Below are 26,156 nucleotides of genomic sequence, written 5' to 3'. Positions count from 1 at the left end.
TGATCTCTCCAAAACTCTCTTAGTCAATTGAGTTTCTGTGGTCACTACAAAGCACCTTTCAAACATAGCTTTTGTGTAGAGTTTTTTTGAAGTTTGCAATGACCTGCTGGTCCATGGGCTGCAGGAGAGGAGTGGTATTAGGAGGCAAAAAACTTGACCTTAATGAGGCTCATGTCCCCAGAAAGTCACTGCCACGTCTGAAGAATGACCAGGAGCATTGTCTAATACCAGGAGGCACTTAAGGTCCAATTTATTTTCCAGGAGGTAATTTTTCACAGTGGGGGCAAATGCATGGTGTAACCAGTCATAGAAAAGGTCTCTAGTGACCCATGCCTTACTGTTTGCCCTCCACATCACACACAAATTAGCCTTGAGGACATTGTTTTTCCAGAACACACTGGGAGTTTCAGAGTGATACACCAATAAAGGCTTCACTTTGCAATCACCACTAGCATTAGCACACATCAACAGAGTAAGCCTGTCTTTCATAGGCTTATGTCCTGGGAGTGCCTTTTTCTCCTGAGTAATGTAGGTCCTGCTTGGCATTTTCTTCCAAAACAGGCCTGTTTCGTCACAATTAAACACTTGCTCAGGTTTCAATTCTTCAATGTCTATGTACTCCTTGAATTCCTTCACATATTTTTCAGCTGCTTTTTGGTCTGAACTGGCAGCCTCACCATGCCTTATCACACTATGTATGCCACTACAATTCTTAAATCTCTCAAACCAACCTTTGCTGGCCTTAAATTCACTCGCATCACCATTAGTTGCAGGCGTTTTTCTAATTAAATCGTCATGCAACTTCCTAGCCTTTTCACATATGATCGCTTGAGAGATGCTGTCTCCTGCTATCTGTTTTTCGTTTATTCACACCAATAATAGTCTCTCAACATCTTCTATCACTTGCGATCTTTGTTTCGAAAACGAAGTTGCACCTTTGGCAAGAACAGCTTCCTTGATTGCCATTTTCTTGGCCACAATAGTAGTGATGGTTGATTAGGGTTTTGTGTACAACCTGGCCAGCTCGGAGATGCGCACTCCACTTTCATACTTAGCAATGATCTCTTTCTTCATGTCCATAGTAATTCTCACCCTTTTTGCTGTAGGGTTGGCACTAAAAGCTTTCTTGGGGCCCATGGTGACTTATTTTGCAGGTGCAATCACTAAAAACGCTGTGATAATATGAAATGTTCTGATTGTATGTTTGGATGCGACTGCGGTGGCTGGCTTGTAAACACTGGCACCCACGGGACAAGTGAGGCATGCTCAGGCTGCAAGTGGACGCGTCTCGAGCGGAACGAATCGCGTTGGGAGAGTTTTTTAGCGCTAGCTGAGGCAAAATTTTTGCGTTAAAATGTATCGCTACCCGGATTTAACGTTATGCGATGTGTTCGTTAGGCGAGGGTCCACTGTAATTCGAATGTGCTGTAATATACAATATTCATGATATAAGCTCACTCAACCATCTTGGTCCACCACTGCCATTTTAACAATAAGTCTGCAGGCCAATTCTTGAAGATCTTTCTTGCGTTTATCAGCTACCTCAATGACCTGCAGAAAAAAAAAAATTATGCAAAGAAATAATGCAGAATTTCTCAAAATCTAAGTTAATTAACATTTTATGAGCTAGTTTCTTACCTCCTCGTGGTTGGCAGTGGCATCTGTGTCATACTGCATTATGCACTGATTTGTGATGAGAGAGAATGCAAACACTTTCATTCCACAATGTCTTGCTACCACAACCTTAAAAAAAACAGGATAAATACAATGAGTTTTTTTCAGGAACTCGTATAAAGATGTTAATGCTTTTGTGCACAATTTCACAATAATGTAAGGAAAAAGGCAACACAAATATTTGTCTATCAGTACCTGATGTATTGTTTTGTAACGAGTTTTTCTTCATACTCTCTGACCCTAAATATTTTAAGATGTTTTCACCCCCTAATGGAGATGCCAAAGAGGGGCTTTAGATCCAGGTAAATGGACCCATCTTCCCTTTCCTTGGATTGAACCTTAGTGCCTACCATTCTCTATGTGCTGTATGCTTTTAGTGCTTCCCCCTGATTATAATAATTTAGATACTCCATGTGTTGGAGTAGGAAGAAAACCATTTGATAAAGTTCAATGTACTCTAATTGTCTAGGTTACAATAACAATAGTAGACACTTTCATACACAAAGCCAATAATGTGGAGAAATAATGGATTTTCTAGGTCGGCATACTATAATTAAACCTTTTTCATGTTATCCTGTCCTAGCAAAGAGAGTGGAAATGAAATCCACTCCAACTGGTGGGCATTTTTTCTAAAATCCTAAATTAAGCTACAGAGATAGAATATTTCACTTTTCTTTTTACTATTTTGCACTGCAGTATAATATTACTGGCGAGTCAGAAAAAAATTGAAGAAAAATGTTAAAAGAATTCATAATTATGTATTTTTGTGACCTAGGGGTTTGGCTGCTATTGTACTTTGCTATTAGGCTGAAATTGTGGCATAAGGAGACAAGGGATACACATACAAAATTGCATTCCTTCTGACTTTATCACAGCTGAGGAGTCTTACACAAATATGATGTTGGCAGCTGCACAAACATGCTTACTGCCAACTCCTCGTATTCTAGAGTAACCAGCAATGTAATCCAGAAATCCTTGGTTCATGCACGTTTTGAAAGCTGCTTTTAAGTACATGTCAGCCATCTCTAATCTGGCAATCAGTAATCTGGTTCCATCAGTTATCTGGCACTAATTTTAGCTAGCATAATTTCAAATTTCTGGGGTTGCCACACCACCCTGCTGTTACTGTTTGGTATACCTGGAGAGGGTTTTGGGGGTCAATGTGCCCACGGCTTGGTCTGAGACCAGGCCTCTTGGTGGATTAGGGTCTTATCAACCAGGCTGTTACTGCTGGCTGCATGAATACTGACGTGGCGCTACTTGCTGCACAAGTCATTCCAATTTCTTTTTTTCCATTTATTGTTATAACCTACTCACTTTTAGCCCTAGCCATGGTTTCAACGAATAAAGAAATGCTTCTCATTGTGTAAAGCACATACACCATACATTGTCCATAAAAGATAAGGTGGCTTTGAAGACACTGTCGGTTGCTATGATCTCAGCTTACTCAGATAAGCTGTGGCTGGTAAATTTGGGCCTACATATGAGAGAATAGGTCTGTGTGGCAAGTGTGCACTATATAAAAAAAAATCCTGCAGCACGCAGTGCATAAGGAGAAAAAACTGCGAACGTGTTTTTGATGTAAAAGCAGTGACTTTGTGGTGTATTTTTGTATGGTTTTATGGTTGTATTCTCGTTTTTTTTTTTTTTTTTGGCCTCATTTGATAGGATAGAAGATATATTACAGAAATAGATATGATTTTGATTGGTTTCACGATGGAAAGTACCTTGAAATTGAGCTCAAAGTAGCAGAAATATTCGATTTTTCCAATGTTCAAGAGTAAACAAATGATGTCACCATCCAATACATGTCCAACTGGCCAGTTTAATATGCAGTCACAAATGGGTTGACATTATTTATACATATCAATAATGCAGTAGTCTGCCTAACAGTAAATCTATTTTTTGTGTGAATAAAAATTCAAAATGGAAAGCAAGCATAATATAAGAGGGGCCTGGAGATGTGACTAATGAACAGAGAAAATGTTATTTTAGTGCCTGGAATGTCTGCATTGTTTATTCTGGACCCTGTTTTGAAATTTGTATGAAATTGGACAAGTTACCGATTTCTGACTACCTTATGGGTTTATGAAATAGGTAAATGGGTGGTTTCTTGTACTCAGTTGACAGAATAGCAGGAATACTAACGAAATAGCCGAGTATGGTATACTGGAAAAATGGAATGGGCCAAAAATAGAGCGTAAAGTGCATGAAATCACTGATGCGTAAATATGTATTGCCATTAGGTTCAGTGTATTCTAACCTAACCACTAATTCGGCAGAATCACTAATCCGGCACCCTACAGGTCCCAATGATGCCGGATTAGTGATGGTCAACCTGTACATGTATTTGAAACTTCAACATCATCAGAACAGTCAACAATCCCATCACCAGCATATGGACATGGACCCGCAATGGAGTTCATGTGATCACTATTACACTTGGTAATACAATCTGAAGATTTCTTGTATCAAAATACGGTCACTGATAACCAAGTGAGATACTTGCATTTCTTTTTCTGCTACCTGCACCACATGTTCCCAACCACATTCTGTCATCAATAGTTGGGATAGACTTTTTTTTTTTTTGGTGGCTCTTCACTTGTGCACCTTTCATTTGAATCTTTATTTTTCCCTGGTATCATGATAATATCCCCATATTCACACATTTGTCTTCATCCTAATGTTGAATTTGTTTAAATTATGGATAATTTTTTTGTAATTGTTTAAAGGAATATTTTTTGTTAATACGGGGGGAAGTAAACTCAGAGGGGGTCATACAGTGCCTAGGCAACAAACACACAAGGCCATGTAAGACAACTTTGCTAGCCAGATATTATCCTGACACTTAACCTAACCATGTGATTTAATTCCTCTGTGAAGTAAACATACAACTATTCTTTAAGTGCAAGCATTCTGTTTAGAACCTTTTGATGGGATAGCCATCACAATTCAATATGCAAGAGCATTTTGATAAAATTTACTTCCATATCTTTGCACAACTCACTGCATAACCATATTGTGTGATTTATTTTGCATTAGCTTGAATACAGTTCACCATCTTCAGCTGCTTCTCGACAAGGTTGTCAAAATAATTTTTCACTGGTTCCAGTCTTGCTCAGGTGTTTAGCAACAAGGGTCTCTCTATGAATAACAGTGAGTGACCCTACACCATCTTTTAATTTCTATGCTCCAAATTCTCTACACAAGATCCACACCGCACTTTGCTCTTAAACATGATATCTTTATCACTTCTAGCTGCCTCATCGCCACAACATTCAAAACTCACGTTTTACACCCTTCTTTCAACACACCAGCCATATCCCAGAGAGGCGGGGTGGCCGAAAAGGAAAAACGAAAGTTTCTCCTTTTACATTTAGTAATACAGGTCGGCCATCACTAATCCGGCAATCAGTTCTCTGGTTCCATCAGTAATCCGACACTAATTTCGGCTAGCAAAATTTCAAATTTCATCATTATACTGACTCAGAAATTGTGCAGGTGGTTGTAAATCCACAGCAGCAAGCTAGTGGAGGAGAAAGCAGTGATGAAAATGAGGAAGATGTAGTAGAAAGTCTCTCTATTGATAGGTTAATTAAAAGTTTTCTAACCTAACCATTCTGTAATCCGGTAAGCTCACTAATACGGCACACTGCAGGTCCCAGTGATGCCAGATTAGTGATGGCCAACCTGTATATACAGGAGGGGTTACTAACCCCTTGCTCTTGGCATTTTAGTCGCCTCTTATGACAAGAATGGCTTGAGGAAGAAGAATTCTGTTTCATTTCCCCATGGAGATAAGAGGAAATAAGAACAAGAACTAGTAAGAAAATTGTGTGGTGTGACCTAAGTGTAAGTAGAAGTAACAAGATATACCTGAAATCTTGCATGTTGAGAGAGAAAAAAGACATCAGCAATCCTACCATCACGTAAAACAATTACAGGCTTTCGTTTTACACTAACTTGGCAGGACGGTAGTACCTCCCTGGGCGGTTGCTGTCTACCAACCTACCTAGGGCTTTGAACACGCATGAAGCAATGACTGTCTTGCTGAAGGCCGTGTCAAATGTTATTACTTCATAACATACACTAGAGTCAAGTACTAACCTCAGGAACCGTGCTCATCCCAACAGCATCCACTCCTACAACCCTCAGAAGTTTCAGCTCAGCTACAGTCTCATAGGTGGGTCCACCAAGCATGACGTAAACGCCTTCTTGAACAACATCTGATAGATTCATATCGGCAACAATCTTTTTCGCCATGTCACGAAGATTCTTGTCATATGCGTTGTTCATGGCAGGGAAACGAGGGCCAAACCGTTCATCATTCCTGCCTCTTAGTGGAGAGTCACCAGCAAATCCCTGAAAGATAAAAAGAAATTGAAACAAGTTGCATCGAATGGATGCCCAATTCTTACCAAACAGAAGAGTGTAGCATTCTGAATGCTAATCAAATATTTATGGACATAACTTTCAAATTTGAAAGTTCTACAGCTCTCTTAGAAACATGCAACCCTCCTTCAAGAATATGCTGAAATGAAAGACAACTTCCACAATATAGCAATATGACATTTTGTATAAATTGAACATATACTGTGGCAATATATAAAGTTTTGTAATGTTCCATAATTTGATCCTGCCTGAAGCTGAGTTATCTTTCCATTGTGGAGATTCCTTAGATTTATTTTATGTACAAAGCTTTAGAATGGTTCAGTTATTCAACACTTAACAACACACTGTTTTTTAACATTATCAAACACACAATATCAGTATCAACTTGCTACTGTCATGAAGAATCTACTCTCATTATATTAATTATAATCGCAAGTACTGTATTTTTCATATTCTGCAATCCACAGCTATGTCACTGGCTGTTAAGTGTCACATCAGCAGTTTAGATCAAAGGGGGAATATCCACACTATTTTTGCTTAGAGAGATTCTGGGTACCTAGGCAAGCATCCTGTGGGAAGAGTGGCACCCCTCCCAGAGAAGAGGCTCCTACCCCATAGACAAACTACTCAAACCCCACCACCACATTAAGGTGACCCATTTAGTGGAGGGGGTATTCTTATCCAAACACTGATAATATTTCCTGAATGCTGAAACATAAGAGTAAAGGAGGAATGAGAGGGGGAGGCTCACTGATCACAACTCTTTACTAACCTGCATATTGATGTGATCCTTAATAATCATGATATCACCAACTTTGAAACCTGGGTTGAGGCCTCCAGCTGCATTAGTGACGATGATCTGCTCCACACCCATCAGCTTCATCACTCGCACTGGCATGGCACACTGAAAAAAGTTAATTAGCAAGTTTTTGTTATGAAAATCTACTGTAAAAAATTTATGTAGTGCCTGAACTGAAGGAAATGCAAAAAACAGGCCTTACGTTATTGTGAGTGAAGAACAATGAGGGGATATGATTCTTCTTTCTTTCAACACACCGGCCGTATCCCACCGAGGTGGGGTGGCCCAAAAGGAAAAACAAAAGTTTCTCCTTTTACATTTAGTAATATATACAGGAGGAGGAGTTACTAGCCCCTTGCTCCCGGCATTTCAGTCGCCTCTTACAACACGCATGGCTTGCAGAGGAAGAATTCTATTCCACTTCCCCATGGAGGTAAGAGAACTAGAAAGAAAATAGAGGAAAACCCAGAGGGGTGTGTGTATACATATGCTTGTACATGTATGTGTAGTGTGACCGAAGTGCAAGTAGAAGTAGCAAGACGTACCTGAAATCTTGCATGTTCATGAGACAGAAAAAAGGACACCAGCAATCCTACCATCATGTAAAACAATTACAGGCTTTCGTTTTACACTCACTTGGCAGGACGGTAGTACCTCCCTGGGCGGTTGCTGTCTACCAACCTACTACCTATGTTGGGCACTAATTATCCTTACAATATTTTATTTCAGAAATACATTTGCTTTGTCTTTGCTTGTACAGTGGACCCCCGCATAACGATTACCTCCGAATGCGACCAATTATGTAAGTGCGTTTGTACGTGTATGTTTGGGGGTCTGAAATGGACTAATCTACTTCACAATATTTCTTATGGGAACAAATTCGGTCAGTACTGGCACCTGAACATACTTCTGGAGTAAAAAAATATCGTTAACCGGGGGTCCACTGTATATAATTAAACAATCTAAGTGATGATGAAATGGTTGTTACATTTCTGGATAAAACATACATTAAAAAAAGATATAAAAAATAATAAGTTATAAACATCCAACAAGAAAACTGAGTGATAGAGTGCAGTCAAATCCTGTTAATTATCTGCCAAAGAATACTTCAAGATGAAAAAGCCGTAACTTTCTCTTTTAGCCAAACCCATAAAAAAAAAAATTATTTATGCAAGACTAATCTGAAGCATTACATTATTTTATTTGGAAAAGATATGCAAGAATTGGCAAGTACCTTATCAATGTTTCTAGAATTATTGTTGAGTATTTACCTTCCAGAGAGGATAACCTTCGTAAGCATGGAAGCGTCCCTGCATACACATTACTGGAACACCAGAGAGCAGTCCTATTACCATCCTCCCTGCATGCCCAACAACAGTTGACACAGGGAAGTTGGGTATGCTCTCGTAAGGGAACACGTCTCTCTCATCCAGTTGGTCTGCCAGTCCACCTAAGGATAGCAATGTTTTCCTAAAATTAGTAGTTTATAAGCCATGTTCTGTACATAAAACCATATAATGTACTGTATACATTAATGTTGGTACAGAAGCAGCTTATGTACTCAGTCGTCATATACATGCTACAGTATTGTACATAGTTGTATTATTTGTAGGTGCAAGTGTCCCTTCAAATAGGGTGCCATGGGGTTACAATGAAGGACTCTTTGTTTCAAACAATTGGAAGTCTCCTGCCCTGTCTTGAATCAAACTTTGTTACTTCCATTCCAGAGGTGTTGTATTACCCCAATGGTTTAGCACTTCTCTGCAAATACTGCATAATACTGAATAATACTTTTACAGTATGTTTGAAAAAATAACCTAAATAGAAGTTTTATGCCCAGCACAGCTGTATAGCCCTTGTGGCTTAGCGCTTCTTTTTGATTATAATAATAATAATATGCCCAGCACATTTTAAGAGACCCCCTGTCTAGGTTTGTAGTATATATGTAATCAAAATACTGTGATTTCCTAACTCAAACTGGCAAACCTTTGATAAACTACTTATGCTACCTTTTACATTAATTTCAATATACGTACATGCATATATTTTCACATTCAAACTACTTAAGCATTTATGATGGTAAGTAGTTCATAATCCTATCTTTTTTTTTTTTTTTTTTCAACAAGTCGGTCGTCTCCCAAATAATCCAGTAGAGTACAGTGCATTAGTATTTTTGCTCGACAAGATATGGATACTGTGGCTACATATCTCAGATTGATGCCTCCACCAATCTTTGCGCTGAATGACCCAAATGGGATTCAAGCCTCAAGATAAAATATAAATATCCTGGAGGTACTGTGTGCCACTGTAAGCTTTTGACTACTGCCCACAGGATGGGTATGGGGTCACTACTGTCCACAGGATGGTTACGGCATGATTAATATCCATATGATAGGTATAGGGTCATGACCACCCACTGTATGAATATGGGGTCACTACCATCCATAGGATGAACATGAAGTCATACCACCTACAGGATGGGTATCATGCTTTATTTCCAGTGGGGTGCTTTAGTCCTCTACACAAGCTGCAATCCACAACAGTCAACTATCATCCAGGTACCTACCTACTTACTGCTAGGTAAACACATGCAGCAGGTGCAAGGAAACATGCGCCATGTTTCATGCATACTGGAGAGCGATCCCCAGTCCTTCAAAATGAATAAATGTCAAGTTTTTGTGACTGCCATAGGCAACAGCAAGTTTATTGAGGTGCAGTTTTTACACATTTTTTGAATGACTGGAAATGTCTTATTCACTTAACTCACCGAGACCCGAGCCGCAGATAACTCCAATCTTAGGTCTATGTCGTGTCCCAGAGAGCAGGTATTCAGCACTCTCCTGGATAACCTCATAAGGATATCTGCAAAATGAACCTCATGTTAATTAAAACCAAAACCTGACAAAAGACACCAGCAGTAAAGGGGGCACAGTTTGAAGCACATACCATGGAAAAGTGAAGAACAGATAATGTAAAGAGGAAAAAAAAAGAGAAGAGATATTTCAAATTAAATAATGAATGAAGGAATTGAAGTATCATTCTCAGTCTCTCTCATATGCAATTTTCCCACCCGGATATCAGATCCTGAGGAAGGATAGAAGGACCAAAGGGGGAGGAGGGGTTGCACTACTAATTAAAAAGTGGTGGGGTTATCAAGAGATGGAAGGAATGGACGAGATTGGAGAAAGGGACTACATAGTAGGTACAGTTCAGTCAGGGGAACAAAAGGTAGTCATTGCAGTGATGTATAACCCACCACAGAACTGCAGGAGGCCAAGAGAGGAATATGATGAGTGCAACAGAGCAATGGTGAACACACTAGCTGAGGTGGCAAGAAGGGCTCACTCAAGTAGAGCGAAGTTACTGGTTATGGGCGACTTTAGCCACAGGGAGATTGATTGGGAAAACCTGGAGCCACATGGGGGTCCCAAAACATGGAGAGCCAAGATGATGGATGTGGTACTGGAAAACCTCATGCACCAACATGTTAGGGACACTACCAGAGAGAGAGAGGGAAGGATGAACCAGCAAGACTGGACCTTGTGTTCACCCTGAGTAGCTCAGACATTGAGGACATCACAAATGAAAGGCCCCTTGGAGCTAGTGACCATGTGGTTCTGGGCTTTGAATACATCATAGAGCTACAAATGGAGAGGGTAACAGGAGTAGAAAGGGAAAAGCCAAACTATAAAAGGGGAGACTACACAAGTATGAGGACCTTCCTGTAAGAGGTTCAGTGGTAAAGAGAGTTGTTAGGAAAGTCAGTAAATGAAATGATGGACTACATAAAATGCAAGGAGGCAGAGGAAAGGTTTGTTTCCCAAGCGTAACAGAAATAATGGTAAGAACATAATGAGCCCTTTGTTTACCCGAAGGTGCAGAGAGGCAAAAACTAAGTGCTCTTGAGAATGGAAAAAGTACTGAAGGCAAAGGACTCGGAAAAATAGAGATTAGTCGACGAGCCAGAAATGAGTATGCACAGATAAGGAGGGAGGCCCAGTGGCAGTACGAAAATGACATAGCATCGAAAGTCAAGTCTGACCTGAATCTACTTTACAGCCACATCAGGAGGAAGACAACAGTCAAGGACCAGGTAATCAGGCTGAGGAAAGAAGGTGGGGAGCTCACAAGAAATGACCAAGAAGTATGTGAGGAGCTCAAAATGAGATTTCAGGAAGTATTTACAGTGGAGGCTGAAGGGACACTGGGAAGACAAAACAAGTGGGGTACACCAACAAAGGATATACCAACAAGTGTTCGATGAATTACACACAACTGAGGAGGTGGTGAAGAAGCTCCTAAGTGACCTCGATACCTCAAAGGCAGTGGGACCAGACAACATCTATCTGTGGGTCCTTAGAGAGGGAGCAGAGACACTGTGTGCCACTAACCACAATCTTCAACACATCCCTTGAAACTGGGCAACTACCTGAGGTACGGAAGATGGCAAATATAGTCCCCATCTTTAAGAAAGGAGACAGAAATGAGGCACTAAACTACAAACCAGTGTCAATGATGTCTATAGTATGCAAAGTCATGGAGAAGATTATCAGGAGGAGTGTGGTGGAGCATCTGGAGTGGATTCATGGAAGGCAAATCCTGTGTCACAAACCTACTAGAGTTTAATGGCAAGGTACCTTAAGTAAGAAATGAGAGGGAGGGGTGGGTTGATTGCATTTTCTTGGACTGCAAGAAGGCCTTCGACACGGTTCCTCACAAGAGATTAATACAGAAGCTAGAGGATCAGGCACATAACAGGAAGGGCACTGCAATGGATCAGAGAATACATAACAGGGAGGCAACAGTGAGTCATGGTCTATGATGAGGTATCACAGTGGGCGCCTGTGACGAGCGGGTCCCACAGGGGTCAGTCCTGGGACCAGTGATATTCTTGGTATATGTGAATGACATGATGGAAGGGATAGACTCAGAAGTGTCCCCGTTTGCAGATGATGTGAAGTTAATGAGGAGAATTAAATCAGATGCAGACCAGACAGGCTGGATGTATGGTCCAGCAACTGGCTCCTAGAATTCAACCCTGCCAAATGTAAAGTCATGAAGATCGAGGAAGGGCAAAGAAGACCGCAGACAGAGTATAGGTTAGGTGGCCAAAAACTGCAAACCTCACTCAGGGAGAAAGATCTGGGGGCGAGTATAACACCGAGCACATCGCCAAATAACTGCTGTGGCACATGGGCGCCTGGCAAACCTGAGAATAGCGTTCCAGTACCTCTGTAAGGAATCGTTCAAGACTTTATACACTTTGTACGTCAGGCCCATACTGGAGTATGCAGCACCTGTTTGGAGCCCACACCTGGTCAAACACGTCAAGAAATTAGAGAAAGTGCAAAGGTTTGCAACAAGGCTAGTTCCAGAGCTAAGGAGAATGTTCTATGAAGAAAGGTTAAGGGAAATCGGTCTGACGACACTGGAGGACAGGAGGGTCAAGGGAGACATGATAACGACATACAAAATACTGCATGGAATAGACAAGGTGGACAGAGACAGGATGTTCCAGAGATGGGACACAGAAACAAGGGGTCACAATTGGAAGCTGAAGACTAAGATGAGTCAGAGGGATGTTAGGAAGTATTTCTTCAGCATATAGTAGTTAGGAAGTGGAATAGTCTGGCAAGCGATGTAGTGGAGGCAGGAACTATACATAGTCTTAAGACGAGGTATGGTAAAACTCATGGAGCAGGGAGAGGGAGGACCTAGCAGCGGTCAGTGAAGAGGCAGGGCCAGGAGCTGAGTCTTGACCGCTGCAACCATAATTAGGCGAGTACACACACACATACACTAGAAACTAGAGAAAGTGCAAAGGTTTGCAACAAGACTAGTCCCAGAGCTAAGAGGTATGTCCTACGAGGAGAGGTTAAGGGAAATCAACCTGACGACACTGGAGGACAGGAGAGATAGGGGGGACATGATAACGACATACAAAATACTGAGAGGAATTGACAAAGTGGAAAAAGACAGGATGTTCCAGAGATTGGACACAGTAACAAGGGGACACAGTTGGAAGTTGAAGACTCAGATGAATCACAGGGATGTTAGGAAGTATTTCTTCAGCCACAGAGTAGTCAGTAAGTGGAATAGTTTGGGAAGCGATGTCGTGGAGGCAGGATCCATGCATAGCTTTAAGCAGAGGTATGATAAAGCTCACAGTTCAGGGAGAGTGACCTAGTAGCGATCAGTGAAGAGGCGGGGCCAGGAGCTCGGACTCGACCGCTGCAACCTCAATTAGGCGAGTACAACTAGGTGAGTACACACACACACACACACACACGTGCTAGGGAATGGAAGAAGTATAGAAGGCAAAGGACCCAGGAGAATAAGGAGAGCAGTTGTAGAGCCAGAAATGACTATGCACAGGTAAGAAGGGAGGCCCAACAACAATATGAAAATGACAGCAGCGAAAGCCAAATATGATCCAAAGCTGTTTTACAGCCACATCAGGAGGAAGACAACAGTCAAGGACCAGGTAATCAGGCTAAGGAAGGAGGAGAGATCACAAGAAACGACCGCAAAGTATGTGAGGAACTCAACATGAGATTCATAGAAGTGTTCACAGAGGAGACAAGGGTCTCCAGAAAGACAGAGGTGGGGTACACCACCAAGTGTTGGACACTATACATACAACCGAGGAAGAAGTGAAGAGGCTTCTGAGCGAGCTAGACACCTCAAAGGCGATGGGGACGGATAACATCTCTCCATGGGTCCTGAAAGAGGGTGCAGAGGCGCTACGTGCACCCCTGACAATCATATTCAACACATCTATCGAAACAGGGAGATTACCCGAGGCATGGAAGATGGCAAATGTAGTCCCAATTTTTAAAAAAGGAGACAGACAAGAAGCACTAAACTATAGACCAGTGTCACTGACATGTATAGTATGCAAAGTCATGGAGAAGATTATCAGGAGAAGAGTGGTGGAATACCAAGAAAGAAATGAGCTTATCAACAACAGCCAACATGGTTTCAGGAACAGGAAATCCTGTGTCACAGACCTACTGGAGTTCTATGACAGGGTGACAGCAGTAAGACAAGAGAGAGAGAGGGGTGGGTAGATTGCATTTTCTTGGACTGTAAGAAGGCATTTGACACAGTTCCACACAAGAGACTAGTGCAAAAACTGGATTACCAGGCAGGGATAACAGGGAAGGCACTATACTGGATCAGGGAATACCTGTCAGGAAGACAGCAGCGAGTCATGGTACGTGGCGAGGTGTCAGAGTGGGCGCCTGTGACGAGTGGGGTTCCACAGGGGTCAGTCCTAGGACCGGTGCTGTTTCTGGTATGTGTGAACGACATGACGGAAGGAATAGACTCCAACGTATCCCTGTTTGCAGATGATGTGAAGTTGATGAGAAATTCAATCGGACGAGAACCAGGCAGAACTACAAAGGGAGTTGGACAGACTGCAGGCCTGGTCCAGCAATTGGCTCCTGGAGTTCAACCCCACCAAGTGCAAAGTCATGAAGAGTGGGGAAGGGCAAAGAAGACTGCAGACGGAGTACAGTCTAGGTGGTCAGAGACTAGAAACCTCACTCAAGGAAAAAGATCTTGTGGTGAGTATAACACCAGGCACATCTGAGGCACACATCAACCAAATAACTGCTGCAGCATATGGTCGCCAAGCAAACCTAAGAACACCATTCTGCCATCTTAATAAGGAATCGTTCAGGACCCTGTACACCGTGTACGTTAGACCCATATTGGAGTATGCAGCACCAGTTTGGAACCCACACCTAGCCAAGCACGTAAAGAAACTAGAAAAAGTGCAAAGGTTTGCAATAAGACTAGTCCCAGAGCTAAGGGGTATGTCCTACGAGGAGAGGTTAAGGGAAATCGACCTGACGACACTGGAGGACAGGAGAGATAGCGGGGACATGATAACGACATATAAAATACTGAGAGGAATTGACAAGGTGGACAGAGACAGAATGTTCCAGAGATGGGACACAGCAACAAAGGGTCACAGTTCGAAGCTGAAAACTCGGATGAATCACAGGGATGTTAGGAAGTATTTCTTCAGTCACAGAGTTGTCAGGAAGCAGAATAGCTTGGATAGTGATGTAGTGCAGGCAGGTTCCATACATAGCTTTAAGAAGAGGTATGATAAAGCTCACGGAGCGAGAAGTGTGACCGGGTAGCGGCCAGTTGAAGAGGCGGGGGCCAGGAGATGTGAATCGAACCCCGCAACTACAACTAGGTGAGTACACACAGTATAAACTAGGTCTGAAAGCTATTCAGAACAGGTCTTGTGCTGGAAATTTTCATTACATACTTGTGTGCTTAATTTTTCTTGATTGCACACCTAGGCATCCCTAAATAAAATTCTAACATTAATCCTGACTGAAGTTATTATATGGAAAAAATAATAAGATGGAATAACAAATGTAATGATTATAGTTTTAATAATAATAACGAACTGATGCAACAAGAAGCAATATCCAAGTTTTGTAAATATGAAAGATGATTCAGAGCAAAAAGTATGATAATTTGACACCAGCAGTTGGTACACAAGGTCTGAACAAAGGTCTACTTCAACCTCATGACATATGATATTCTAAGGAGATTTTCACTGAGCAAACTGAATAATATTTTACGAGACATATAAACAAGTTAACTAAGATATATAAATGACTACCTCACTGGCAACTACCCGAACACACTGTTCCTAGCTCCGACTAACCCATACGAAGTCTCCATTATTATCAACGCACTGAAAAACAAGGCAGGAGACTTAAATACCTTACCACCCTTTATATACAAAAAAGCGTCACAAGTACTATCACCAATCATTGCAACACTCTTTAACAAATCCATTGAATCCTCCACCTTCCCTACAGTTCTCAAAATAGCAAGGGTCACCCCGATCCATAAAGGAGGAGACCAAACAGAGTTGAATAACTATAGGCCAATATCCAATTTACACCCTCTCTCAAAAATCTTCGAAAAATTAATTCATAAACGAATCTACTCCTACCTTATCTCCCAAAACATACTCAACCCCTGCCAATTTGGATTCAGGCCTAATAAAAGTACTAATGATGCTATTATACACATGCTAGAACATATATACACTGCAATAGAGAAAAAAGAAGTCCCACTGGGGATCTTCATTGACTTACGTAAAGCTTTTGATACAGTTGACCATGACTTGCTCCACGTAAAATTGTCACACTATGGTATTAGAGGGCACTCCCTCAACTACCTCAAGTCTTACCTCAGCAACAGAAGCCAATATGTGTACGGTGGCCCGGTATGTGGCCCGGTGGCCTAGTGGCTAAAGCTCCCGCTTCACACACGGAGGGCCCGGGTTCGATTCCCGGCGGGTGGAAACATTCGACACGTTTCCTTACACCTGTTGTCCTGTTCACCTAGCAGCAAATAGGTACCTGGGTGTTAGTCGACTGGTGTGGGTCGCATCCTAGGGGACAAGATTAAGGACCCCAATGGAAATAAGTTAGACAGTCCTCGATGACGCACTGACTTTCTTGGGTTATCCTGGGTGGCTAACCCTCCGGGGTTAAAAAAATCCGAACGAAATCTTACGCAAATGGGGCAAGCTCTTCCGCACAACCAATTACAGTTGGTGTCCCACAGGCAAGTGTCCTTGGCCCTCTTCTCTTTCTCCTATACATAAATGACCTACCAAATGCTTCGCAATTACTCAAACCCACACTTTTTGCAGATGACACCACATACGTCTTCTCTCACCCGAGCCCAGTCACGCTAGCCAATACTGTAAACACCGAATTACAGAAAATATCTACCTGGATGAGGACTAACAAACTTACACTAAACATTGACAAAACCTACTTCATTCAGTTTGGTAGCAGAGCTACAGATGTACCTCTTAACATAACGATAAACGGATCACCTATCACAAAGCTAACAGAGGGAAAATTCTTAGGAATCCACCTCGATAATAGACTCAAATTTCATACACATATACAACAAATTTCTAATAAAATTTCCAAGACTGTAGGCATACTATCGAAGATACGGTACTATGTTCCACAGTCAGCCCTCCTGGCCCTTTATCACTCTCTTATTTACCCCTATCTCACCTATGGAATTTGTGCATGGGGCTCAACAACAATTAACCATCTCAGACCACTAATTACCCAACAAAAGGCTGCAGTTAGAATGATAACAAATTCTCACTACAGGCAGCACACTCCACCAATATTCAAAACACTCAACCTACTCACCATACAAAACATCCATACTTATTATTGCACTTATTACATACATAGAACACTTAACTCTGATATTAACCCTCCCCTCAAACATCTCCTTGCCAACCTCAACAGAACACATGACCATAACATAAGGCACAGATCACTCTTTGATGTTCCCCGTGTCCATCTCACTCTATGCAAAAACTCAATGCACATAAAAGGCCCTAAAATCTGGAATTCATTACCTGTAAATATAAAAGAAACACTACCTGTTTATAAATTCAAGTCTCTTCTCAAAGTTCACTTACTCACTCAAAACCACATAAATACTGAATAACTGAACCATATAAAATGTATATCCTAAATGTTACTCACAATTATATCACACAAATGTTAAACCTAACTTTGCTATTTTTTTTTTTAAATACACTACCTAACAGAATACTCCATTCTACTGAATGAACAGCAATGCATGCAACCATATGACCTGTCTTTGTAATACTCATTTGTATTTTATAGTTATCTGTTTACAATACAGTAATATTGCTGCTAAGTTAATTTTAAGCCAGCTCGTAATGCTATGCATATAAGTGGCTTTGGCATGCTGCTCTTACCTGTATTTTTTTTTTTGTACCTCTGTATGTATGCTAAAATTTATAAATAAATAAATAAATAAATAGACTAAAGAGACTGGAATGTCAACGCCAACGAAGTGGAAAAAAAAACACAGGACACTATTGTAGTATGGAAAACTTGACACCTGGAGTTTACCTGGAGAGAGTTTCGGGGGTCAACGCCCCCGCGGCCCGGTCTGTGACCAGGCCTCCTGGTGGATCAGCGCCTGATCAACCAGGCTGTTGCTGCTGGCTGCACGCAAACCAACGTACGAGCCACAGCCCGGCTGATCAGGAACTGACTTTAGGTGCTTGTCCAGTGCCAGCTTGAAGACTGCCAGGGGTCTGTTGGTAATCCCCCTTATGTGTGCTGGGAGGCAGTTGAACAGTCTCGGGCCCCTGACACTTATTGTATGGTCTCTTAACGTGCTAGTGACACCCCTGCTTTTCATTGGGGGGATGGTGCATCGTCTGCCAAGTCTTTTGCTTTCGTAGTGAGTGATTTTCGTGTGCAAGTTCGGTACTAGTCCCTCTAGGATTTTCCAGGTGTATATAATCATGTATCTCTCCCTCCTGCGTTCCAGGGAATACAGGTTTAGAAACCTCAAGCGCTCCCAGTAATTGAGGTGTTTTATCTCCGTTATGCGCGCCGTGAAAGTTCTCTGTACATTTTCTAGGTCGGCAATTTCACCTGCCTTGAAAGGTGCTGTTAGAGTGCAGCAATATTCCAGCCTAGATAGAACAAGTGACCTGAAGAGTGTCATCATGGGCTTGGCCTCCCTAGTTTTGAAGGTTCTCATTATCCATCCTGTCATTTTTCTAGCAGATGCGATTGATACAATGTTATGGTCCTTGAAGGTGAGATCCTCCGACATAATCACTCCCAGGTCTTTGACGTTGGTGTTTCGCTCTATTTTGTGGCCAGAATTTGTTTTGTACTCTGATGAAGATTTAATTTCCTCATGTTTACCATATCTGAGTAATTGAAATTTCTCATCGTTGAACTTCATATTGTTTTCTGCAGCCCACTGAAAGATTTGGTTGATGTCCGCCTGGAGCCTTGCAGTGTCTGCAATGGAAGACACTGTCATGCAGATTCGGGTGTCATCTGCAAAGGAAGACACGGTGCTGTGGCTGACATCCTTGTCTATGTCGGATATGAGGATGAGGAACAAGATGGGAGCTAGTACTGTGCCTTGTGGAACAGAGCTTTTCACCGTAGCTGCCTCGGACTTTACTCTGTTGACGACTACTCTCTGTGTTCTGTTAGTGAGGAAATTATAGATCCATCGACCGACTTTTCCTGTTATTCCTTTAGCGCGCATTTTGTGCGCTATTACGCCATGGTCACACTTGTCGAAGGCTTTTGCAAAGTCTGTATATATTACATCTGCATTCTTTTTGTCTTCTAGTGCATTTAGGACCTTGTCGTAGTGATCCAGTAGTTGAGACAGACAGGAGCGACCTGTTCTAAACCCATGTTGCCCTGGGTTGTGTAACTGATGGGTTTCTAGATGGGTGGTGATCTTGCTTCTTAGGACCCTTTCAAAGATTTTTATGATATGGGATGTTAGTGCTATTGGTCTGTAGTTCTTTGCTGTTGCTTTACTGCCCCCTTTGTGGAGTGGGGCTATGTCTGTTGTTTTTAGTAACTGAGGGACGACCCCCGTGTCCATGCTCCCTCTCCATAGGATGGAAAAGGCTCGTGATAGGGGCTTCTTGCAGTTCTTGATGAACACAGAGTTCCATGAGTCTGGCCCTGGGGCAGAGTGCATGGGCATGTCATTTATCGCCTGTTCGAAGTCATTTGGCGTCAGGATAACATCGGATAGGCTTGTGTTAATCAAATTTTGTGGCTCTCTCATAAAAAATTCATTTTGATCTTCGACTCTCAGTCTGGTTAGCGGCTTGCTAAAAACTGAGTCATATTGGGACTTGAGTAGCTCACTCATTTCCTTGTTGTCATCTGTGTAGGACCCATCTTGTTTAAGTAGGGGCCCAATACTGGACGTTGTTCTCGATTTTGATTTGGCATAGGAGAAGAAATACTTTGGGTTTCTTTCGATTTCATTTATGGCTTTTAGTTCTTCCCGCGATTCCTGACTCCTAAAGGATTCTTTTAGCTTAAGTTCGATGCTTGCTATTTCTCTGACCAGTGTCTCCCTGCGCATTTCAGATATATTGACCTCTTTTAGCCGCTCTGTTATTCTTTTCCGTCGCCTGTAAAGGGAGCGCCCGTCTCTTTCTATTTTACATCTACTCCTCCTTTTTCTTAGAGGAATAAGCCTTGTGCATACATCGAGTGCCACCGAGTTAATCTGTTCTAGGCATAAGTTTGGGTCTGTGTTGCTTAGTATATCTTCCCAGCTTATATCGGTTAGGACTTGGTTTACTTGGTCCCACTTTATGTTTTTGTTATTGAAGTTGAATTTGGTGAATGCTCCCTCGTGACTAGTCTCATTTTGTCGGTCTGGGGCTCCACGCATACATGTCTGAACCTCAATTATGTTGTGATCTGAGTATATTGTTTTTGATATGGTGACATTTCTTATCAGATCATCATTGTTAGTGAAGATGAGGTCTAGTGTATTCTCCAGTCTAGTAGGCTCTATTATTTGCTGGTTTAAATTGAATTTTGTGCAGAGATTTAAAAGCTCGTGTGAGTGTGAGTTTTCATCAGAGCTGCCTCCTGGTGTTATTACTGCAACAATATTATTTGCTATATTCCTCCATTTTAGGTGCCTTAAGTTGAAATCCCCCAGGAGCAAGATGTTGGGTGCAGGAGCTGGAAGATTTTCCAGACAGTGGTCAATTTTTAACAGCTGTTCCTGGAATTGCTGGGATGTTGCATCCGGAGGCTTGTAGACTACCACAATGACTAGGTTTTGGTTCTCGACCTTTACTGCTAAAACTTCCACTACGTCATTTGAGGCATTAAGCAGTTCTGTGCAAACAAGTGACTCTGCAATGTACAGGCCAACCCCCCCCTTTTGCCTGTTCACTCTGTCACATCTGTATAGGTTGTAACCTGGGATCCATATTTCGTTGTCCAAGTGATCCTTTATGTGGGTCTCAGTGAAAGCCGCGAACATTGCCTTTGCCTCTGCAAGCAGTCCACGGATGAAAGGTATTTTGTTGTTTGTTGCTGGCTTTAGACCCTGTATATTTGCAAAGAAGAATGTTATCGGACTGGTGGTATTGTTGGTACTGGGGGGGGGGATTTTTTTTCCGGCATTAGTATCTGTATCTGTTGGTTTGGAGTGGAGGCCATCGACTGTGGTTCCACTCCAGGAATGACTGGATTTGGTGTACGATTTCTGCCATTTCCTGCCAGTTTTTTTTCTTCCTGGCACTAAAAAACCTCTCCCTCTTGAGTGGCTGTGGCTACCCAGGTTTTCCCATGGCCTGGATGTTTTGTATCTTTTTGTCCCCTTTAGATGGTATGCCTGGCAATTTAAGTTATAGCACAGTCTTTCCTGTACTGAAGAGGTACACATTTCAGGGTGAAAAAGCTTACAGGAAGGGAGTTTGCATTTTCCTGTTGTCATATGGGCATGACATTTTCTAGGGTGGTCATAGTTGCATGTCCCATCTGTTTTTCCAGATTTCCCATGCCAGCAGATACCAAGTGCATAGTATGTGCACAGGCTTGGTTTCCGTTTGCCTTGGGTTTCTGTGACTGTATTCCCTGTTGGTGCATGTTTCCCTGTCTTACTCCTATCCTCCCTAGCACCAACAATGGAGCTCCCACCAGTTGTTTTTGGTAATTTATCCTCACTATTGCTATTGGAGTCCTCTTGTTTGCTATTTCCTGCGGTATTTCTAGTTTGCAATATTGGTTTTATCTTATTTAACTTAAAGATTTTAAAAAAAATGCAAACCAAGTAAAATAATGTCATTCATTAGTGTCAGAACAAAAGAGCTGAGCTAGGCAAAAATAAGAAGGGAGAACTCTAAACTAGAAATCAAATGTAATAAAGAATCATTGTATGGAACCCTTTCAGTGTGAGGATAGTGAAGAAATTCAAGCATTAAGATGAGGTGCAGTGGAGTCGAACTCAACACCAATTCAAAGAGATGGTAGGGAGTAAGCAACACTAGTTAACCGAGGTGCAAAGGTAGGGGCCATGAGCCAGAGCTCAACTTTGCAAAGGACAAACAGCCAGTCCTCAACCCTGACTGACAAAGTCAGTACTCAACCTCAACCAACACAATTAAGAGAATATACATGTGCTGTGGATCATAAATACAAAACTGTAAATACTGGGCAGAAGCTTATACACAGCAGATATACAAAGCGCAATAACGGCATTTTTTTAGTTGGACTATAAGAGGGAGGGAAAGAACAGATAAGTGATGATGAAGGTTATGGGCAGAGGAGAGGGGGTGAGGAAGATTAAATAACCTGACTACTTTGGGTGGGTTTAAAGGTTAATGTGTCGGTTATTTTTGACAATAATTGAAAAAGTTGCAAAATATCCATATTTACAAAGACTAATAATAATGTATAACCCACGAGGTAGGTACTGCAGTATTCGAATACAGTGAAAAACAAAGTTCCTAGATAGGTCTGACAATTTTGAAGAGAAACAAATTTAAATAACTAGTGTTTCCAACACAGTAAGTGTCAGGGGCCCAAGACTGTTCAACTGCCTCCCAGCATACATAAGGGGGATTACCAATAGACCCCTGACTGTCTTCAAGCAGGCACTGGACAGGCAGCTAAAGTCAGTACCTGACCAGCCGGGTTGTGGTCCGTACATCGGGTTGCATGCGGCTAACAGTAACAGCCTGGTTGATCAGGCCCTGATCCACCATCAGGCCTGGTCACAGACCGGGCCGCGGGGGCGTTGACCCCCAGAACCCTCTCCAGGTATATTCCAAGTAAACCTGATGTTCTCAAACTTGCACACCATTCATCCCCTCGAGGCATATTACATTCTAGGGATATATTACGGATCATACAAGGCTTTGGGTAAACCACTCCCACATTGAGGAATTTCACCCTAGACGTCCTTATATATATATATATATATATATATATATATATATATATATATATATATATATATATATATATATATATATATATATATATATATATATATATATATATATATATTTTTGTACAAAAAAAATAAAAACAAAAAATATACGCATTATATATATTAAAATGTTACATTTTCAAATTTCAAAAAGTATAACTAAACCTGCACTTATAGAACTAAATTCTTTAGTTATTAAAAACAAGTCAAATTTAAATTCTATTTTTTTAAGTCTTCTAAATCTTAAAAGGACGCTGACCAATGACCAAAACTTCTTGATTCAACAACAGAGGGTAGACTATAGGGTTTATTACTACCAAGAAGAAATACCTCTCTGTTCTGTTATACTTTAGCTAGATTAGATTGCAACATACATCAGCTAAAAGCCATTTATTTATATATTTATTTATTTATTAATTTGAACATGATACAGAGAAGTACAAAAGAATACAGTTAAATGTAGCATGCCAAAGCCACTTGAACGCATAGCATTACAGGCAGGCTTAAAATTAACTTAAGATTAACTAAGCAATGATATATTCAGTGGTACAAAAATTATTGTAAAACAGATAACAATTTAGAACCAATGAGTATTGCAAAGACAGGTCATATGGTCATTTAATGTGTTGCTGTGTAATCAGTAGAATGGAGTATTCTGTTTGGTAATGAAGTTAAATAGTAACAAAGTTTGATTAGGTCAAAGTTTGACATTTATGAGATACAATAATGAAATACATATATGAGATACAATTTATGAGATACAATTATTCAGTATTTATTTAGCTGTGGGTGAGTAAGTGATTTTTGAGAAGAGACTTGAATTTATAAACAGTGTTTCTTTTATATTCACAGGTAATGAATTCCAGATTTTAGGGCCTTTTATGTGTATTGAGTTTTTGCATAGCGTGAGATGGACACGAGGAACATCAAAGAGTGATCTGTGCCTTGTGTTATGGTCATGTGTTCTGTTGAGGTTGGTAAGGAGATGTTTGAGGGGAGGGTTTATGTCAGAGTTAAGTGTTCTATGTATGTAATAGGTGCAGTAATAAGTATGGATGTTTTGAATTGTGAGTAGGTTTAGAGTTTTGAATATTGGTGGAGTGTGTTGTCTGTAGTGGGAATTTGTTATCATTCTGACTGCAGCCTTTTGTTGGGTGATTAGTGGTCTGAGATGGTTAATTGTTGTTGAGCCCCATGCACAAATTCCATAGGTGAGATAGGGGTAAATAAGTGAGTGATATACGGCCAGGAGGGCTGACTGTGGAACATAGTACCGTATCTTCGATAGTATGCCTACGATCTTGGAATTTTTTTTGGAAATTTGTTGTATATGTGTTTGAAATTTGAGTCTATTATCAAGGTGGATTCCTAAGAATTTTCCCTCTGAGTTTTGTGATAGGTGATCCATTTATCATTATGTTTAGAGACACATCTGTAGCTGTTACCAAACTGAATGTAGTAGGTTTTGTCAATGTTTAGAGTAAGTTTGTTGGTCCTCATCCAGGTTGATATTTTCTGTAATTCGGTATTTACAGTATTGGCTAGCATGACTGGGCTCGGGTGAGAGTAGACGTATGTAGTGTCATCTGCAAACAGTGTGGGTTTGAGTAATTGCGATGCATTTGGTAGGTCATTTATGTATATGAGAAAGAGAAGAGGGCCTAGGACACTTCCCTGTGGGACACCAACTGTAATTGGCTGTGCGGAAGAGTTTGCCCCATTTGTGTTCACATATTGGCTTCTGTTGCTGAGGTATGACTTTAGGTATTTGAGGGAGTGCCCTCTTATACCATAGTGCGACAATTTCATGTGGAGCAAGTCGTGGTCAACTGTATCGAAAGCTTTACGTAAGTCAATGAAGATCCCATTTGGACTTCTTTTTTCTCTATTGCTGTATAAATATGTTCTAGCATGTGGATAACAGCATCATTAGTATTTTTATTAGGCCTGAACCCAAAATGACAGTGGTTGAGTATGTTGTGGCATATGAGGTAGGAACAGATACGCTTATGGATTAATTTTTCAAAGATTTTAGAGAGGGTGTAAGTTGGATATTGGCCTATAGTTATTCAAGTCTGTGTGGTCTCCTCCTTTATGGATCGGGGTGACCCTTGCTATTTTGAGAACTGTAGGAAAGGTAGATGATTCAATGGATTTGTTAAAGAGTGTTGCAATAATTGGTGACAGCACCTGTGACACGTTTTTGTATATAATGGGTGGTAAGGTATTTAAATCTCCTGTTTTGTTTTTTAGTTTGTTGATAATAAGGGAGACTTCAGTTGGGTTAGTCGGAGCTAGGAACAGTGTGTTCGGGTAGTTGCCAGTGAGGTATTCATTGGGTGGGGTATCTGAGCTTGGGATTTTATTGGCAAGGTTTTTTCCTATAGTGGAGAAGAAATTATTGAGTGTTTGCTGTTTCAGTAGGTGGGAATTGGGGTTCATCTGGTTTTGTTAATTCAATTTCGCTATTTCGTGTTAACTTTTTTGTTCCTAGTATTTCTGATAGGGTTTTCCAGGTCTTTTTTTTATGTCACCTCGTAAGTTGGATAACTGTTCTCATAATACAATTTTTTAGCCCTTCTTATTAGGCTGGTTAGGATTGACGAGTAACGTTTTGTTTGGTCTCTGGTTATATGGTTTATTACAGTGGAAGATGTCCATGTTCTTGAGGAAAATAAATGGGAGAAACAAAACACTACAAATTAACGGAAAAAAAAAATAGTACGTCATGTGGGAAGTACTTGAAGATTAACAATGACTCAAGGCACAACTTAGATGTCTAAAAGCAATGTCACTAGAAAAGGAATTAACACAATTAAAAATGTCCAAAATTAATACTAATCATAGAATTAGTACAAAAAATGCAACTGTAACACAAAATATAATAAAAATAGGACTTACGGTATTTCCTCTCCAATAACCACTTCCTCGAGGCACATACTACCACCACCTGAGGCCAGGGCTCGTAGTCGCCCACGGTTACTGTCAGGAAGGAACCACAAGCTGGTTAATGGTTAGTTAATAGCTGGCAACATGCAAGGAATGACGTAGTAGTAGTAGTAGCACCATAAGCTGGCAGGCCAGATCAGGTATTGCTATCGTGTAGTAAGCCTTAGGTTAAGTTTGAAGCTTGTAGACTGGTTATGTAAAGCTGCACATCGCCTGTATGCCATCGGTTAAGAATAATTACTAAAATAAGGATTACTTTAATCTTTATTTTAGTAATATTACGCGTGTAGGTATATATACGCTTCCAAGAAGTTAATATACAACCAGATTTGTGGGGGCGGAAGAACAAATAAAGTTGCATTATTACAGTCACTTGAGGGAAAACTCGAAACCTCCAGAGCTCATACAGCGCCTGAGAAATGGGAGGTGATCCGACGAAATGTAAGGTAGCTCCAATTACTTGGATCAAGAGTATCCCCCACACTTGAAG

At 41.0% G+C, this 26,156-nt stretch overlaps 2 protein-coding genes across 4 annotated transcripts in view; one reads left to right on the top strand and one right to left on the bottom strand.

Moving 5' to 3' along the window:
* mbt (serine/threonine-protein kinase PAK mbt) overlaps window positions 1–26,156 on the top strand; it is a 558,896-nt gene that overhangs the window by 95,618 nt on the left and 437,122 nt on the right. The gene's annotated exons all lie outside the window — the stretch shown is intronic.
* Window positions 1–26,156, bottom strand: part of LOC128684879 (purine nucleoside phosphorylase) — a 97,311-nt gene that overhangs the window by 24,192 nt on the left and 46,963 nt on the right. The window contains exons 2-8 of one of the 3 annotated variants that reach the window (XM_070100484.1): window positions 25,619–25,699; window positions 9,633–9,727; window positions 8,137–8,315; window positions 6,839–6,970; window positions 5,782–6,036; window positions 1,639–1,743; window positions 1,322–1,551 (exon numbers count right to left, since the gene is read on the bottom strand). In XM_070100484.1, the coding sequence (XP_069956585.1) occupies window positions 1,459–1,551; window positions 1,639–1,743; window positions 5,782–6,036; window positions 6,839–6,970; window positions 8,137–8,315; window positions 9,633–9,727; window positions 25,619–25,699 (940 nt within the window). In that variant the 3' untranslated portion in view covers window positions 1,322–1,458. Of the gene's footprint in view, window positions 1–1,321; window positions 1,552–1,638; window positions 1,744–5,781; window positions 6,037–6,838; window positions 6,971–8,136; window positions 8,316–9,632; window positions 9,728–25,618; window positions 25,700–26,156 lie in introns of those variants that run through there. The other 2 variants (XM_070100485.1, XM_070100493.1) reach the window with 2 other exon arrangements.

This window comes from Cherax quadricarinatus, chromosome 5, assembly GCF_038502225.1.
Source record: "Cherax quadricarinatus isolate ZL_2023a chromosome 5, ASM3850222v1, whole genome shotgun sequence".
NCBI lineage: Eukaryota > Metazoa > Arthropoda > Malacostraca > Decapoda > Parastacidae > Cherax > Cherax quadricarinatus.
Note: the sequence above shows the minus strand (reverse complement) of the source record. Positions and strands in the feature narration are given on the sequence as shown.